The following is an 18,888-nucleotide window of genomic DNA, read 5'->3' on the forward strand; positions in this document are numbered from 1 at the left end:
TCTGTTCGTAAGTGGACGCTCTGGTCGCAGGTAGATACAAAATTTTACGGCCGGAGCTGTTCATAAGTCAAAATGTTTGTATGTAGGGGTGTTTTCTAAACTGTGGTACAGTTTAGAAAACATACATTTTTGATTATGACTCATAAAATACCCTAGGTTATAACAAATAAAATAAAATTTAAAACTCTTCCAAGTAGAGATGCACACAAACTGGTCTGGAGCTTCCCCAGTCCTGCCTCCTCCAGTGGATGCCCATTCAGAGGCAGCACCCTGGCTTCCTTGCCCTACCTTCTCCAGCATGATAAAGAGTTGTAACGTGATGCTGTATTAAAAGGGGTGGCCTGTTGGATTTAAACCAGCTGTTCATGCCCATTTCTACTTCCACGTTCTGGCTCAGAACACAAAAATGCTACAAATGGGGCAATTCTTCCTGTCTTGCTGCCATTAGGTAAGCTACCTCTTTAACCCTAAGTCTTTCGGTTAATACAGACCAAAAACAAGTTCATTTGCCACACAGAGGGCAATGGGGAAGAATTTCCAGGTCAAATAGAACTACAGTGGTGACCCGCATAGCGACGTTAATCCGTTCCAGGATTAACGTCGCTATCCGGATTCGTCGTTATGCGGGGGGGAAACCCCATAGGAACGCATTAAACTCCGTTTAATGCGTTCCTATTGGGGAAAAACTCACCACTATGCGGGGAATCCTCCATCCGGCCGCTATTTTTGCCGCCCAGTAAGCGAGGGCAGGGAGCGAAAACGCTGCGGGCGGCCATTTTGTTGACCTGGCTGCCATTATGGAACTGCTGATCAGCTGTTCCCAAAACATCGCAATGCGAAGATCAGTAAGCAAAACGCTTACCGATCACCGCAATGCGATGTTTTGCCTATTAAAACATTGCAATGCGATCGCATTAGCGATCGCAAAAACGCATCGCTATACGGATTTGGCGTTAAACGGTGCGCTCGTTAAGCAAGGCACCACTGTACAACAAAGTATATGCATAAGCATTAACACAAACAGGAGATGGACGCCAGATGTGAGGCCTTCCCTTGTAGCAAAGACCATGAACACGCAAGTGACATGACAATGAGAATGTAACAGCAGTCTTCCCCAACCTAAGACCCTTGAGATATGTTAGACTGTAGTTCCCACCATCTTTAGCCAGCAAGGCCAGTGGGCTTGCTGAATGGATGACAGGGGCTGTTGTCCATCACGTTTCAAGGATGGCAAGATGGGGAAGGATGGCTTCAAACATATTTACCAGAAACTAGAGCGCTGAAACAAAGGCAGTTAAGAGATCAGAGAAATGATTTCCTTGCAGCGAGCAATTATTCATCAGATCATTGGCACAGTGATCTAACTATATACAAAGAAAAGAGGACCCCAGCACGCTCTTTTAGCAACAATTTTCCTTTTTAATCTCTGCATGTCCTTCTTTTACATTGTTTTACTAGCACTTTTTACAATTCTGCATTTCACACATAGCATTATTGCTAGAGTAGCCACACTTACCTTCCACTCCTACCCATCTGATAAATTTATGAATCATAAAAGCCAAGGTTAAAAAGTACATTTTCTTGCTTCAGACAACACGCACACTGATACCTCCTTAACACTGCCAAATATTCTTGCCAACAACTTGACAAAGTAGGAATTTAGCGAAGTTGTCTTCCCCTCCCTGTCCCTCATTTTTCCCTGGAACAAACAGATGGCTGGACCTTGTTGTGTCTATAGTTTCCGATTGTCATTCTTACTCAAGAGAGAGAATAAAGGTATTGTTTAGTGCCCTGACTGGGGCAGGAACCATTGGCATTCCAGATATTTTAGACTATAATTTGGACCATGAGAAACCATTATCGCTGGAAATATGATCTGGGACTTCTGGTAGTTGAAAGCCAAAATATCTGGAAGGCCACATGCTGCCCACCCTGCCCCAGGCCTCCTCTGACTAAGGCTGACAGGTTTCACGACACTGAATGCTGCCAACCTAGGTATCCTAGATTGAGGGGTTCATACTCATGGCTTCAGGACATGCCATTTGATTGTGCCTAGAACCAGCCTTGCCTTTTTCCTTATTTTGTATGCTGCAAAACTGTACTGTTCTGGACTTCACACATTGGCCTTTCGATTCACCACTGGATTTCTGTATTACAGTGGTGCCTCGCTAGACGGTTACCCCGCATGACAGTTTTTTCGCGATCGTGATGTTTACATAGGAAAAAACCGCTTTACGATGACCGGTTCCCTGCTTCGGGAACTGGTTTTTCATTTGACAATCAAAACAGCTGATCACCGGGTCTTCAAAATGGCTGCCCCCTGTGTAAAATGGCTCCCCGCTGTGTTTTGGGATGGATTCCTCGCTATACAGGGAGCAGAAAATGGCCGCCCTATGGAGGATCTTCGCTAGACGCTGAGGTATTTCGCCCATTGGAACGCATTGAACGGTTTTCAATGCATTTCAATGGGCTTTTTAATTTTGCTTGACGAGGATTTCGCTCTACAGCGATTTCGCTGGAACAGATTATCCTCGTCAAGTGAGGCACCACTGTATCTACTTGACGTACAAACATATAGCTCATTTGGCAACTGTTGCTGAGGGGGCTGCTCCTGGGTCTCAAGCTTCCTTTCATTCTTAAATCCCAGAGAATGAGACAGTATTGACTTGGCTACATTAACTGTTACATAGGTGAAAAGCCTGGTTTTAAATCCATAAATTTCTAATAAGACAAAGAAAATGGAAGAGTCTTCTTCACCATAAACCTTAACTACAGTTCTGTTCAAAATTATTCAACCCCCACTGAAATTGAATGTTTTGGCCATTTTGACATTGATTTTGATCATTCAGTCATCTTGCTTACATTTACATGAAAGAGGCACTTGTAGGTCAGAGAAATATAACCTTAAGTTTATAATGAAATAACCACAAATGTCTTTTCTGTGCTCACATCATTATTAGTTTTTATTCAACCCCCAAGTGACATTCAATCTTAGTACTTAGTACAACATCCTTTTACAGTTATAACAGCTTTTAAACGTGAAGCATAGCTTGACACAAGTGTCTTGCAGCGATCTACGGGTATCTTCGCCCATTCTTCATGGGCAAAAGCCTCCAGTTCAGTCAAATTCTTAGGCTTGCGCACTGCAACTGCTTTCTTTAAATCCCACCAGAGGTTCTCAATTGGATTTAAGTCTGGTGACTGCGATGGCCACTCCAAAATGTTCCAGCCTTTCCTCTGCAACCATGCTCTAGTGGACTTGGAGGTATGCTTGGGATCATTGTCCTGTTGAAAGGTCCAACGTCTCCCAAGCCTCAGGTGTGTGACGGACTTTATCACATTTTCAACCAATATCTCCTGGTACTGAAGAGAATTCATGGTACCTTGTACACGCTGAAGCTTCCCTGTACCTGCAGAAGCAAAACAGCCCCAAAGCATTATTGACCCTCCGCCATGCTTCACAGTAGGCAAGGTGTTCTTTTCGTCATATGCCTTGTTCTTCCTCCTCCAAACATAGCGTTGATCCATGGGCCCAAACAGTTCTAATTTTGTTTCATCAGTCCACAGAACACTATCCCACAACTTTTGTGGTTTGCCCACATGACTTTTGGCATACTGCAGTCGACTCTTCTTATTCTTGGGAGACAGCCTGGGGGTTCTGGCATGGAGACCTTCATTACGCAGTGTGCGCCTTATTGTCTGAGCTGAAACTTCTATACCCACATCTGACAAATCTTTTTTCAGTTCCTCAGCAGTCACACGGGGACTTTTCACCACTCTACGCTTTAGGTAGCGCACAGCAGTCGAAGCCAGCATCTTCTTTCTTCCACGACCAGGTAACATTTCAACAGTGCCCTTTGCCTTGAATTTGCGAATGATGCTTCCTGTGGTGTCTCTTGGTATGTTTAACTTCTTTGCAATCTTCTTATAGCCATTGCCCTTCCTGTGAAGACAAATCACCTCTTCTCTTGTCTTCCTGGACCATTCTCTTGACTTCACCATGTTTGTAACCACACCAGTAAATGTCTAGAAGGAGCTGAGTATCACAGTCATTTTAAAGCTGCCTAATTGGTGCTTATTATGCTTGATTGGTGCTCAGTGACATCCACAGGTGTTTTCAATACCTGATCGAAAACACCTGAATGAACCTCTCTTCTTCAGAGTGGTAGTCTTTAAGGGGTTGAATAATTGTGGCAATGAAGAAACCACAAAAGAAACATTTACTACTGTATTACATAAACAATTGATGTTATTTTAGTTGCATTTGGTTCTTTAAAACGTCCTTGTGGGATTTCATTCTGAATACAATTCCAAATGTACACTATAGTCCCTAAACCCCTTTACAGCATTGGGGGTTGAATAATTTTGAACACAACTGTATCTGCTGAAATGTCTCTCCCTCACTACATTAGTCCTGTTCTATGGGTTGCTATGTCAAAGGAGGTAAAGAAAACACCAGAAATCATGCTTTTTCCTGTGGCCCCTACTTTATCGAATGGGCTGTCTGTAGAAGGGCATCAGGCCTCTTTCCTCTCATCCCTTAAGAGGATACTGAAGACATTTTTCCTTCAGGAAGCATTTAAGCCGCCCCGAGTAGACGTTGTCTAGAGGGGCGGGGTAAAAATCAAATAAATAAATAAATAAATAAATAAATAAATAAATAAATAAATAAATAAATAAATTTAAGGGCATCCTCCCTTAAGTGCCTCTTTATATGTGCTCCCTGGAATCCACCATCATGTGGGGCTTTATTTGATATAGGTATGTTTATCTTATTGGTTCTGTTAGGCAGTTGGGGTTATTGTTTATTTTATCTTTGTAAACTGCTTAGAGTAGTGTCCCACAATGTCAGCAGTAAACAAACAAACAAGCAAACAAACAAGCAAAATAAATAAATAAATAAATAAATAAATAAATAAATAAATAAATAAATAAATAAATAAATAAATAAATAAAATCTTGCGAAACAACCCAAATTGAAAGAAATATATACCTGCTTTTGCCTGGTCACAAAGTTTCATAAAGTTGTAGTAAGGGGGAAATATGTTCAGTCCTTCATGTTATGAGATAAGATACCAACAGTGTTCTTAAATCCATTGCCTCTCCCGAAGAGAACTTTCAGCACAACTATGAGATTGTTCAAGCCTAATTAGCTACCCATTTCATGCCCAAGAGGAATGTGGTTTATGAGAAGGCCGGCTTCTATCAAAGAGCTAAGAAGCCTGGAGAAACTGTTGAGTCATTTGTTAAGGTCTTCTGTGAACAGACTGCATACTGTGAGTTTCTGACTTTAAAAAATAGAAAAGAGAGAAAGGAATACCTTAAACGTGTGGCTGGATTTCTAGATAATGAACTTTCTGAGGAAAATACAGCTAATACAGGATTTTGTCCTTCACAGAAACATGGAGACATCAGGCAATGTAAGTACAGTATTGCAAAAGCCCAGATTGGGGTAGGGTGGGGGAGAGAATTTGGGAATTACTTGAAGAAAGTAACCTATAGCTCACAAGATACTAGGAAGTGAGTCATTTTGAAAAGAGCAAACTCAGTCCCACTGCCTCAGCAAAAGATCAAGCCAAGACAAAGCGGTCCAGCCACTGTATAGCACTCTGTAGCAAAATAATAATAATAATAATAATAATAATAATAATAATAATAATAATAATAATAATAATAATAATAATAATAATAATAATAATAATAATAATAATAATAATAATAATAATAATAATAATAATAATAATAATAATAATAATAATAATAATAATAATAATAAATGAAGGAGGAGGAGGAGGAGGAGGAGGAGGAGGAGAGAGAGAGAGAGAGAGAGAGAGAGAGAGAAATGGGGGAGAGGGAGAGAGAGAAAATAAACAAAAGGGGGGAGGAACATGTTAAGTCAAAATCTATATAACTTCCAGCAATTAATTTCGTTTTCTCTAACTGGAACTAACAATTGGATTTAAGTCCCTGCTATAAAGTCCTACAATGTTAGTGAAATGAACGTTCTAATATGAAAAACAAACTATACTTGTATTCCACAAATTGGGGTTGGGGAGGGATCCTAGATCTTAGCTACCAAGGTTATTGGGTGCAACCAAATGCTAAGACAGAGCAAAGCATACAGCATGGTGACCTAGATCTGCAACTGACATGAAATTCTATCCTGTGATAATTACAGAAGTTGTCAATCAATGCCATGGGAAGAACTCCAGATCGCTGTACCTTTCCCTCATACAGCTTGGAAAAGAGCACCATTTGGCCTATGTGAACTGAAAGGTGAACACTATTTGATTATTCTGCACTACTGTTCAAGATATGATATATTCTTACCTAATATTCCCATTGTTGATCATATGAAGAATACTAATCTTTGCTTTGATGTTTCATATTAACACGGGTGATGATACAACCCAAATTTGCAATAGGAGAAATCTAATTATTCTGTACATCTTGCAAATTACGCAGTATTACCACTAGTCCCTCCCACATTGCCCTCCAGCAAGCAGTGAGAAAGAACAGGATAGACCAGTGGTGGCGAACCTACAGCATGCATGCCACAGCTGGCACGCAAAGACCTCTTCCTGGGCATACAAACAGAGCGCTACCCCACCCCCTGCAGCCGATCCTGAAACTATACGATTGTAAGCCACCTATCCCTGCTACTTTCCTTGGTTGTGGCACTTGTAAATCAGTTCTTTTACAGATCGGAGATAAGGCTGCTTTATTGTTTTCCGTTGTAGAACAGCCCGGCGCAGTCCATCTGGCTTGTGAATTACTACAGCGATGCCTCGCAAGATGAAAATAATTGGTTCCATGAGTCATTTCCTATTGTGAAAATTTCATCTTGCAAAGTGTGGTTTCCCATAGGAATGCATTGAAATTTAATTAATGCGTTCCTATTCGTCTTATGAAGCACGACCATAGAAAAATTGTCCTGCGAGTCACCAAAAAAATTGCAAAACGTTTTCATCTTGTGGGTTTTTCGTTGTGTGAAGCATTTGTCTTGCGAGGCATCACTGTACTACCCCCAGAGGTGACTGAAAGCAGGAGGGAAAGCTCTAATTAAGGCAGAGAGGGACAGTGGATTCATCAAGCTTGTGTAAATGTAAGATTGTAGAAAACTGAGGGAGGGAGGGGGGTGTATGTGAGAGAGAGACTGACTTTCATAAAACCATGAAAAAAGGACATGACTGCAAGGAGAGAAAGCTCCAATTAAGGGGGGAAGGAAGGTGCAAGAGAGGGGCTGGGTGGTTTCATCAAGCTTGTTTAAATGTAACAAGAGGTAACGGACATACTGAACTGAAGTAACTGATTGTTGAAAAATTAGGTGTGTGTGTGAGAGAGAGAGAGAGAGAGAGAGAGGGAACACATAGAGAGAGAGAGAGACTTGGCTCTTTCATAAAACCATGAAAAAAGAAACCTTACAAATTTAATCTCCACTGCATTTAGCTCTGTAGTTTCTGCTGAGAACAGCAAATACTTCAAGATTCTGTTTAGACGCTGAATTTGTATTGGGTAGAACCGGAATATTTAGAAGAGTCTTGCTAACACCAAACACCTAGTAAAAGACAACCGACACACCTGGGACTGGATGTCTGAAGTGTGTAACAATTGTGTTTCCCTATTCTCATCCCCAAAGCAGGCAAGAGTATCATAGGTTATTCCCCAAATCTGAATCCCTGTCTCTCTGCTCCTCTCTATGACCTACATGCAACACTAGAGAAAATAGTGTGAAGAGATGACAAAGAACAGCACAGTTGCTAGTTCCAAAAATGAAATCCTTAAAGTGTGGAATTCTCTGCCAAATAATTTTAAGTCAATGAAAGTACTTGGGATTGCTCTTCTTACTTTGTTTGGGTCATCTTATGCTTGTGGTGGCGCTGCAGGTTAAACTGCTGAAGCCTCTGTGCTGCAAGAAGACCTGCAGTCGTTAGATCGAATCCACGCGACAGAGTGAGCCCCCATCACTTGTCCCAGTTCCCGCCAACCTAACAGTTCGAAAGCATGCAAAATGCAAAAATGCGAGTAGATAAATAGGTACCACCTCGGTGGGAAGGTAAACGGCGTTCCGTGTCTAGTCACGCTGGCCATGTGACCATGGAGGATTGTCTGTGGACAAACGCTAGCTCTATGGGTTGGAAACGGAGATGAGCACCACCACCTAGAATTGAACACAACTGGACAAAATTGTCAATGGGAACCTTTACTTTTATGCTGTGAGCAGCTGTTTTCAGCTTTGAATTATATCAAATCTGATACCAGAAACAGACTGACAGATGACATGAGAGCTGCATATATTGCTCTCAAACTAACAGCGTATGAGCTGCATACATACATCAAAAATCACAATAATTGTGCAAATAATTGTGCAAAAGCATGCCAAGTTGAGTATCCCTTATCAAAAAATACATGCACATAATTATTTTTAAAGTTTGTATAAATTACCTGGCTTCGGGCTATGTGTACAATGTATTACTTTAATATTTTTTTTCCATTTACTAGAGTTAATGGTTATTTTTCAATAAAAAAGTGTATCATTGAAAGTTCTATTATTATGTTTTTCTTTGAAGACAAAAGGTGTTGATTAGTTCAGACAACTGTATGAGTTGTTTTTTCTAATCTAAAACCTCACTGTTAGAGATTTAATTGCAGTGTTGGCACTTCGAAAGAAATAATTTGGTTTTGTGTTGCCGTTTGGGCACTTGGGCTCAAAAAAGTTCGCCATCACTAGGACAGACTATAAAGAAAATCTTCTACCAGAACAACTCACATATTGTCCTTTTAAACAGCATTAGTCATTGCTGCATATACCCTGTTTCCCTGAAAATAAGCCCTAACCTGAAAATAAGCCCTAGTATGATTTTTCAGGATGCTTGTAAAATAAACCCTACCCCCAAAATAAGCTCCAGTTAAGTGATACTCCGCCCTCCACCATTGTGCAGCATTGTGCAGCAACCAGATGACATGATTGTATTTGAATCAATGTAGATTGTTGTATATGAAAACAATAAAACATCCCCTGAAAATAAGCCCGAATGCATTTTTGGAGCTTTACAGATTTTGACCAGCACCTTAAATGGAGCACAGAAAGTAATAGGGAGTCAATGAAGGTGTACCAAGACTAGGGATATGTGTTCATATCTGGTGGAAACTGTAATCAGTCTGACCTGCTAAAGTTTCTGTACTGACTTCAAGGGCAACCCTATGTAGAGAGTGCTATTTTAGAGATTACCAATGAATGAACCACTGTTAGGCATTTCCTATCCAGACAGGGGCGCAGGTGGACAATTAACTGAAGTTGATAAAAGGCATCATTAGCCACAGCAGATATTTGCACCTCTGTAGAGGTGAGCCCAAGAGTACCCCCAGACTGTGAACCCTATCCTTCAGGGGAAGTGTAACTCCATTGAAACCAGGTAAATATTTCTCTAACTGGTCTGATGATCCTCCCAACAACAGGATCTCTATCCTATCTGGAATATGAAGCCCCCATGTCTAATCAGCTCCTCTGTAAGTTCCACTGATTCAATAGGCCCACTCCAGTTGTGACTTTCAGCTGGATTTCAGCCAATATGCCAGGGCTAGTATCAGTGAAAAATCTATAACAGGACGAACCTAAATGGAACAATACTGTACCAGGAATGGTGTAGTTTACTTGGTTTACTTGGAAGGCTATCTAGATAACACAGGTATATAAGGTTTAGAGATGTGCTAAATACTTCTTATAAAAGAAGTATTTAGCACATCTCTAAAACATGTTTACAATATGTTAAGACTAACACAGTGACATTCCAGTTCCTCACTGATAACCAGTAAGAAGCATTTGATCTTCATCTTCAGACTCCATTTCCGAGTGAAACACATGTGCCCCTCCAAATGTTGCTGGACTACAACTTCCATCAACCCTGGTCTGCACAGATGATAGTGAGGGATGATGTGAGTTGCTGACCAAGAATACTTTTCAACCTATATGTTCCTATCCCTGCTTTAGCTGAATTCCCCAACAGCAAGTTCCTTACTGGGGCGATCTTCAATCAGATGGAGGCACAAGAAAAAAGGATTAAATCATCAGGTCCCAATCCTAGCACACCTACATTGCTGTCTAACTAACAATATTCAGACATGTTCAGTGCAGACACACATTTATCATGTCAGACCTGTGAATTCTGTGCCCGTTACAAGTCTCTTCTGCTCACCAGCCTATGCACAATCCAGGCTTTAAAATAAAGTGACCCAGGAGAGCTACCCCTTTTTTCAACCTAAAAGCACAGCTTCCCCAAATGAGCTAAATGGCAGTCAGGATGGTGCTGTAACAAAGTTGGTTCAATGGAGTGGCCTATAATGTCTTATGGGCCATGAAGTAGATTCTCATTTATGGTGACCCTGATAGGGTTTCCAAGGTATGTGAGACATTTAAGAAATGTTTTTTAACATTGCAGCTCTTAGTGAGCCTCCGAGACACAACAGGGATTTGAATCCAAATCTCTTGAGTCCTACTGTGATTTTCTATCCACCACACTACAACGGCTTTCAATAGCACAAGACATAAAGCCTTTGGTTCAAGCCCTCTTTTGTTCTTGGGAATACAGTGGGGTCTTGACTTACGAACGGCCCGAGTTACGAACATTTTGACTTACGAACCGCTCTCATAGGAAAATATTGACTTGACTCTCTCTCCCATGCCCCTTTACATGCACCACAGCCACTTTGTAGGGCAACTGGACTGCTGCTAGCAAAGACTTGACCTCAGCCAAGTGCTTAATGTCCTCCCCCTCTGCAGTTTTGTATCCCCTATTTCTCCAGAGCCCCCCAAACGCGTGGAGAATTCCAAAAGCATAACGGGAATCAATGAAAATATTTACCTTTTGTTTAGTGGCCAATTCCAGTGCTCTAGTGAGAGCGATTAATTCAGCCTTTTGGGCAGAGGTGCCTGGTGGAAGGGGACGAGCCTCTACAACAGAGGGCTCAGTCACCACCGCACATCCTGCCATGCGTATGCCATCCCGAACCAGGCTACTCCCATCCACGAAGAATGGTAAGGGGGAATCCGAGAGATCTTTCCGACTAGAGTATTCTGTTTCAATGGTATGAATGCAGTCATGTAAGACTGGTGTGCAATCTGTGGAGGGGGAAGGGAGTAAGGTGGCGGGGTTGAGGCATGAGCTGGTGACAAGCCGTAAATCAGGGCTGTCCAGGAGCTGCGCTTGATATTTACTGATGCGCGCGTTTGAAAGCCAGAGGCCTCCCTTTTGCTCCAAAACTGTAGTCACCGCGTGCGGGACATGTATGGTAACTAGGGCGCCTAGAGAGTTTGAGTTACAAACTGAAAAAAACACGTGGGAGGCAGGGAAAGTGCAAAATTGAACTTTCAGTTAACTGTTGGCCAGTGAAAAGGGTGCCTGTCTGCTTCCTCACTCCTCCCAGCGTTTAGAGAGTGGATTGGGAGACAGTCTTCAGACTGCCTGGTACTGTACTGCCTGGACTGTCTTTTCCCTGCCTTCCCTGAACCTTTCTTGACCTAAGAAAAAAAGAAACAAAATATCCCCCTCTAGTGGTCGAAGGCGGAATAGCAGCTTCCCATTAGTTTCTATGGACGGAAAAGAGCAGATACGGATCAAATGGTTTTCAATGCATTCCTATGGGAAATGCAGATTTGACTTGAGAACTTTTTGACTTGAGAACCGTCTTCCAATACAGATTAAGTTCGCAAGTCAAGACCCCACTGTACAATACTGTAGTGGCTTCCTTTGGCTGAACAGTGAATTCATCATGGGTAAGAGGAGATTCTGAAAAGAAATCTTAAAATCCCAGAATGAAGTAATGCTTAGGGATGGATGGGTTCTACCTACATTCGCTGGGGAAAAGGCCTAAACTGGAAATCTCTGAGGCTCAGTTCTGCACAAGTTTCCTGTTCCTGTGCCCAGTTAGCCGGAAGCTTGAGCAGAGATAGGCCTAGCTAAACTCCAAAGCCTTCCAATCTAGGTATCTATATGGTGTCTGCAAAATAGATAGAGCTGGCTGGATAGCTCAGTGAGTTAGGTATCTTGCTGCAGAGCCAGAGGTTTGGAAGTTCACTTCCCCCACTGTGCATCGCAGAAGAGCCAGCCTGTGTGGCCTGGGCAAGCTACACAATCCAAAGATGTCTCAGAAGAAGGAAATGGCAAATCACTTCTTAGAAGAAAACTCTAAAAAAGGTTGCCGTAAATCAGAATTTACTTGAAGCCACACCATTATTATTATTACTGTTGTTGTAAGTAGAATTCCCAGAACGGAGAATGATGGTACATGAAATCCAGAAAATCTAAAAATCCCATCCCTAGTCATGATATAGCCTAAAGGAATTTTTCAGCCTAAAACTCAGAAATGTGAGCATAAATAGCTGGGATCCAAAATATCTTTGGTGTGTTGGAGAAGAAGGGGGGAAGGCAAGATTGCACCAATTTTCCTGGCAAACTGAAATCCTTCAAACCATGACCACTTTAGAGGGCCTCTAGAATGTAAGAACAATTTACAACTCCCCAGCTGGGAAGGGAAAATACTGGTCTACCTGATGCTATAAAACATACAATTCTTATGTTATGTGCCATCTAGCTAGAACCAAATTAATAGCAACCCTAATATGATTTCCAAGAGATGTGGCATGTTAAAGGAGTACATAGTTTTGCTCTCCCCCTGAGTTTCCATGCCTGAGCGAGGATTCAGACCTAGGTCTCCTAAGTCCCACTACACCACGCTGGGTACACAATACAGGAATGATAAGCTGGCCTGCCTTAACACCATTCTTGTAAGGACTACTGAAATAATGTGAGGTACTTCTACATACTGTACTATCCATGTTAAGTATTATTTCAAATCAAAATACTGCATGTGCCCATAAAACACCAAGCAGAAAAAACTTCAAACTTAAAAATAAGCATCCAAAAAAGCTGTGAAGTTGTGAGTTTAAGGAAGATGCCCAATATAAACAAATACAACAGAAACACTGTTTACAAGGCAACTTACAAGACGTCACTAGGAAAATATTTCTTTACCTTGAGATTTTAACACCATGTGCTGTTATTATTGTCATTGCAAAGAGTTCCCCGATTTTTTAAAAAGGAACACATTTGGACAAATAGGAAAATTAGTGCATACTGAAGATAAAACCCAACATACTAATTGAACTGATATCTGTTTCATAAAAACTTTCCCATTCCTTGTGAAAGTGCAGAGATCCATACCAACAGTACCAATCCAAACATACTGATGCCTCAACCTCATCATTCATTTACCAAATAACAGACAGCAGTCATCTGAAGATAAATCCTTATGGCACACACACAAAAGTTTTCATAATATCAAGAGATCCCTAGAAGCCATCCAAACAAATACACATTGTTTTAGAAGTGTATATGTTGTGCTTTGCCAGCCCCTTGGCAAAAAGCACACAGAGTGGTTTCCCACAGAAAACAGATGAAAAAGATCTAACCACTGAAGGTATAAAGTTGCCTGGGCAGAAAAGAAGCGGGGAGGGGGGGAGGTAGAAGTAAACATACCTATCACACCCATGTGCAAAATCCAAAACAAAACAAAAAAACAGTGGTGTGTGATACCTTTACTAGACCACTAAAATAGCATAAACAGGTGAGCTTTCAATATCATTTCCTTCATAAGGTTGGGCATTAGAGTGCTTGGGATTGGGGAGGGGACAGAAAATCCCTCAAATCATCCAGGTTAGATGTCTGAGCTTCAGGATATGTTCAGTAGCTGTTGCATCATGTACTGTAGGCTGCCTTCCTTTCCACATGGTTGCCTTCCCCAATACAATGCCCTCCGAATCTGCTGAACTACAACTCTCATAAATGAATCGTAGTTCAACATGGCTGGAAAGCACTAGGGTGGCAAGGCCTGCTTTACTGCACACCTTTAATAAACCAACCCTGTGCATATTGACTTGGAAAGAACTCCTAATAATTTCAGTGTAACTTACACTTTGCATAAGATCATGGTAGTTAAAAGAAAATAAATATGTCGCTGCTAATCTCAGCTTTAAACTCCTTTCCAACCTATTTACTTAAGTTGCAAGCAAGCCTAAAGTCAAGTTAGTGGCACTTACTTCAAAGAAATCATCTCTGCTACTGTGTTAAAAATTGGCATGAAACGTAGGACTACATTAAAGAAATGCATACAGTTCAAATTAGTAAGTGACATTTGATTTGGTATAAAAGGGTTTTTTTCTGAAATGAAAAGCAGCCAGTACTCTATAATCTAGGAGCCCGCCAAAAACAAACAAACAAGAGCAAGTTGTAAACAAATGTGGCAGTTGTTTTTTTTACACCTATTGTTTCCTTAGTTTGATACGGAATTAAAAACACAACACTTTCATCAAATACAGTAAACTGTTTCTCATCCATGTTATTTTGCAGTCTTTTCCCTCCCCGCTTCACAACAACTGGACTATTGCTGCAAGCACTATCACATATGTTATAAAGTGTACAGAATGCAATGCTGCCTTAGACTGAGCAACAGCAACAATAAACTGCATTTGTAAATTACATGAAATTAGACAATAATCCATGCCACAGAGTTTTATATATTATTACTAAGCCAGCATTTCCCCAAGTGAAGTTTTGTAGCAGTAATTAACCTAATTGCCTTTCTGGCAGCCTGATTCCTTATTTCTCAACACAACTGATCCACAAGGAGGGAAAAGGCAGCCAAAGGAGGCACCAAATGCTTACACCATTGCCAACCTGCACAGAAACAACAAATCCACGGGAGTTTAGGAGCTGTCCCAAATCTCCAGAACTTTCAAACTCTCCCAGCCAAATGGACAGTCATTGTTTTATCAGCTCACTGCTTTATCATTTAGAGCCTTACTGCCGTCTGCAGCAGAGCTAGAAAAAAAAAACAGGGGTCGATGGATCTAGTATGTGGTAAGTGAACTGTGTGGAGCTGGGGGTAGCAGCAGAGAAGAAATATTTAAATTCTGGGGAACAACTAAAGATGGATTTTGGTCTTTGGTGAAGACTTCCACTGTTATAGGTCAGGAATAGGCAAATTTAGCGAGGCCGCAAAATCCATCAGCCTTACTAGGCAGCAGAGTCAATAATGAAGGCTGATGACTTGGAGAGGGCCAAAAGTTGCTCAGCCCCGGACAGAAAGCTCAGTCGACACAACCATTCCTGCTTCAATCATTACAGAGGAACACAGCCAAACATCTGGTTTCCTTAAACTGGAAAGACCACTGAAAGGCACACCTGGCACAGCCATTGAAAAGGCTGAGAGTGACACAAAGTGAGAAGATGTGGACATGCCCCCCCTGCTGACATTCCATTCTCCAGCTACTGCAAGATGCACACCATCATTCCACTTACATCCCTTCCTTGCACCCCCTATTCCAAGGGTCTTCTTCCCATCAACTGTCAATACCCTGTCCTCTCTCTATTCATTCCCGCTTGGCTCTTCTGAACTTCCTATCATCTCCTCCATGCCTGCTGCACCCTACCACCTGCAGCTACTTACTCCCTTGCCTTCTCCTCTCTCCTTCCCTGCTCTGCTCGCATTTAAAATCTCCCCGGCCTCCAAGGCCATTCCTGCGTCAAGGCATTCAGAGGTTAGCTGCCCCCTCTCATGGTCACTAGACCTCCCATTCCCCTGTGTCAGGAAGCCTCCCCTTTTGCAGCAAAACTACTCAAGGAACGGCAGGACCCCAACTCTCCTCCTGGTGAGTCAAGCAAGCGCCCAGCACTCCTCGCCTGTTTTTCACAAGAATGATCTCATGATATTAAGCATGGCCACGGCTCGGGCTATTAATAACATCCCCGGGGGACTGGGTGGCATGAGCCTGGAAAGGTGCTGTCCGGAAGGGAGATCCTCTCATATGCATGCGTGTGCAATTAATGGAGCGGGCGGGCGGGCGGGCGGGGGGAGGGCAGAGCAGGCGGCTTTGCCTGCCGACTTACCCGCGGGGGGCATGGTGCTGGTCTCGTTGGCGTTGTTGGTGCCCGTGTTGTAGATGACCACCGCCGAGGCGTTCTGCGAAGCGGCGTGTCGGATCTTATCCTTGAACGTGCAATTCCCCTTGGGGATCAGCGCGATCCAGATTTTGCCGGGCCCCGGCACGGCGAACCGGGCGTTAGGGTCGCAGGCTTGCCGATCGGCGGCCGTCGAGGTCATCACCACCTGCCCCCAGACATCGTGCTTGGGCGACTGATCCCCGTAGCGGCCGCACTCGGTCTTCTCGCTGCGCAGTTCGCCTCCGCCGCCGCCGCCGCCGCCGGGATCCGGGTAAGTGATGTTCACGAAGGCCGTGTACCACTCCTCTTTTTCGGCCACCGTGAAATCCAGGCACAGCAGATGCACGAAACAAAAGGAAAGCAGCCATGTTGAGAGAGCCAGACTGCGGCACGCTTGGATCACAGACATTGCCATCTTTGCCTTCTGCTCCTGCTCCTGCTCCCGCCGCCGTCCGCCCCCCCCTGTGCGCGTGTCTGCATGTGGAGGGGCGCGCGCGCAGACAGGCGGGCGGGCGCGCGAGAGAGCCCGGGCGCGCGTGTGGAGCAGGATGGACGTGTGTGTCGGGGCACGCCAACCCTCCCTGAGTGGCTGCAGACGCGCGGGCGCCTCACCTTTACAACCCGGCCGGCATTTCCAGCCGCTTTTTTTTTTCTGGAGACGGTTGTGTTATTTTGGTTCCTTCGTTTCCCTCGGCCTTTCTTTCTTTCTTTCTTCTCCCCCGCCCGCTTTCCTTCTTTCTCGGCTCTTCCCACAGCCGCTCCCTGTGCCCGAGAAAGGCGGGCGGCTGAGCTGGCGCGCGCAGCCAAAGGGGTGCCTTTCAATCCCAGCAAGGCTTCTCCAAGCAGGCGCTGCCAGCAAAGGGAGCCGCCGCCGCCGCCGCCGCCTCCTGATGCCGGCTGGAAGAAAAGCCCCAAAGAGAGTTGGATCTACGGCGGCCTCGAGCGGGGCTGTTGCTGCTCCTGTTCCTGCTCTTGACCTCTCCCATTCTCCCCCTCCAACCCTGCCCGGCTAGGTTTACACAGCCTACTCTTTCGCCAGCGGAAATATTTGGTGCGGGGGGGGGGGAGGAGGAGAGAGGCGGGTGGAAAAGGAGGGAAAGAGGCGTTTAGGGCTGGAAGGAAGGGGGTGGTCATGCGCAGGAGGAGCTTGGATTATGCTCCGAGGAGCTCCCGCTGCTCCTCCGCTTTTTTCAGGGGCTTCTCGGGTTTGGAAAGCCGGGAACGACCCCTCCCGGTAGACAGAGAGAACGCATTTATGCTCAGGGCTAGAGGAGAGTTTGATGAGGGAAGGTGCCTGAAAATACAGACAAGAGGACTTTTGTCCTTAAATAGGAGAGGGCTCACACGTTCACCTTCAAATACTCCAGCATTGTCTGTTGGTTAGCAGTGAGGGCTGGTCAAGAAAGGGCAAAGGGACACTGCTTCACCTCAGGTGGGGGATACTCCCAACAAGTCTATGCCTGTCTGCTTCTTTCCTAGAGGCAGAGGATCAGGGCCTGTGTGCTGCTCCTGTTGATTATCCAGCTTCACATTCTGTGTGACAAAGAGTAGAGCGAGAGAAGAGAGAAGCAGCAAACAGGTAGAATATTTCTAATGGGGGGGGGGTAGCCAGGTGGAGTGGCAAGGTGTATATTTTGTTCCTACTGCTTAGCTGACTTGAGTATTGAATTGAAGAGGGGAGAGTTTGGAGGAGGTTAGCATGTGGACATGTGTTCTTTTTTTTCCTTGCAAGTCTCTGTGTGTGCATGTCTGTGAATAGCTACTTTTTGTCTCTGGCTCTCTACCTGCCCTCTGGCCCACCAACTGCAATTGCACCAACAGAGCTAGCCCTAACCATTTTGATGTCTGAGGTGGGGCAATATTAGTTACCTTGAATTGGCAGTTGTGTTTAGACATGGAATATTTGTATTTGAATATTGGCATCACAGGTATCTGGGAAAACCAGACCCTCCTCCCTGAATTGGCAAGTCCACTTACTGCTCACCGCACACAACCAGCGTAGTTCTCGTCGCACCAAACCAGGAAGCAGCCTGGCCAGCGTTTCCCTGCACAGCCAACCACTCTGGTGAGGAGGCAGGATGCTGAGTCTCCCTGCTCAGCTGTTGAGCGGTCGGTTGGCTGTGCAAGAAGACAGGGAAGTGCCCCTTCCTGGATTGGTGGAATGAGAACAACAACGGCTGTGTGTGCCATGCAGCGAGCAGTAAGTGGACCTGCTGGTGCAGGGGGGTCTGTTTTCCCAGGCACCTGTGGTGCTAATATTGATACTGTATTTGTGTTTCCAGGGTTACAAATATGAATATCCCATGGGATCCAGGGATACAAATATGAATATCTAGAAAATTGTAGAAATGCCTTTCCAAACCTTGCTATGACATAACTGATGGAACAGGAAGGGGGGAGGGCGTTGGAGGGGGCAGCCATTGAGGTGGTGCTGGGTAGGGGAAGGAATGGTGGTGGGGGTAGAACATGCCCGCGTGGGAGAAGAGAGGTTAGATATCTTACATCTATCCCCTCTTCTAGTCCTACCTCCAACCAAATGGTATCAGGTGACCATATCAGCAAACCCTCGAGCCACACGGTGCTGTTGATGAACGCCAGGTCAGTACAAAACAAAACTGCCCTCATCCATGATGTAATTCTGGATGAGGGGGCTGACCTGGCGTGCATTACTGAGACCTGGGTGGGAGAGGAAGGTGGTGTCCCCCTCTCCCAGCTGTGTCCTCCTGGGTACTCAGTCCAGCACCAGTGTCGCTCAGAGGGTCGGGGAGGGGGAGTTGCTATAGTCTATAGGAGTTCTATCTCCTTGACCAGGCTTCCTATCCCTTTGAGAGGAGGTCTTGAGGGCCTGTATTGTGTGTTGGGCTCACAAGACAGATTAGGGATTCTGTTG

The 18,888-nt window shown here is 44.2% G+C and overlaps 1 protein-coding gene across 1 annotated transcript in view; it reads right to left on the bottom strand.

Moving 5' to 3' along the window:
- The window catches only part of RNF150 (ring finger protein 150), a 126,218-nt gene extending 109,145 nt beyond the window's left edge, over positions 1–17,073 (bottom strand). Inside the window, exon 1 of the mRNA XM_020783099.3 lies at positions 15,945–17,073. Coding sequence (XP_020638758.1) covers positions 15,945–16,413 — 469 coding nt within the window. The 5' untranslated portion in view covers positions 16,414–17,073. The remainder of the gene's footprint in view (positions 1–15,944) is intronic.
- Between the last annotated feature and the right edge of the window lie 1,815 nt (positions 17,074–18,888).

The sequence above is a fragment of the Pogona vitticeps genome, chromosome 5 (assembly GCF_051106095.1).
Source record: "Pogona vitticeps strain Pit_001003342236 chromosome 5, PviZW2.1, whole genome shotgun sequence".
Taxonomy (NCBI): Eukaryota; Metazoa; Chordata; class Lepidosauria; order Squamata; family Agamidae; genus Pogona; species Pogona vitticeps.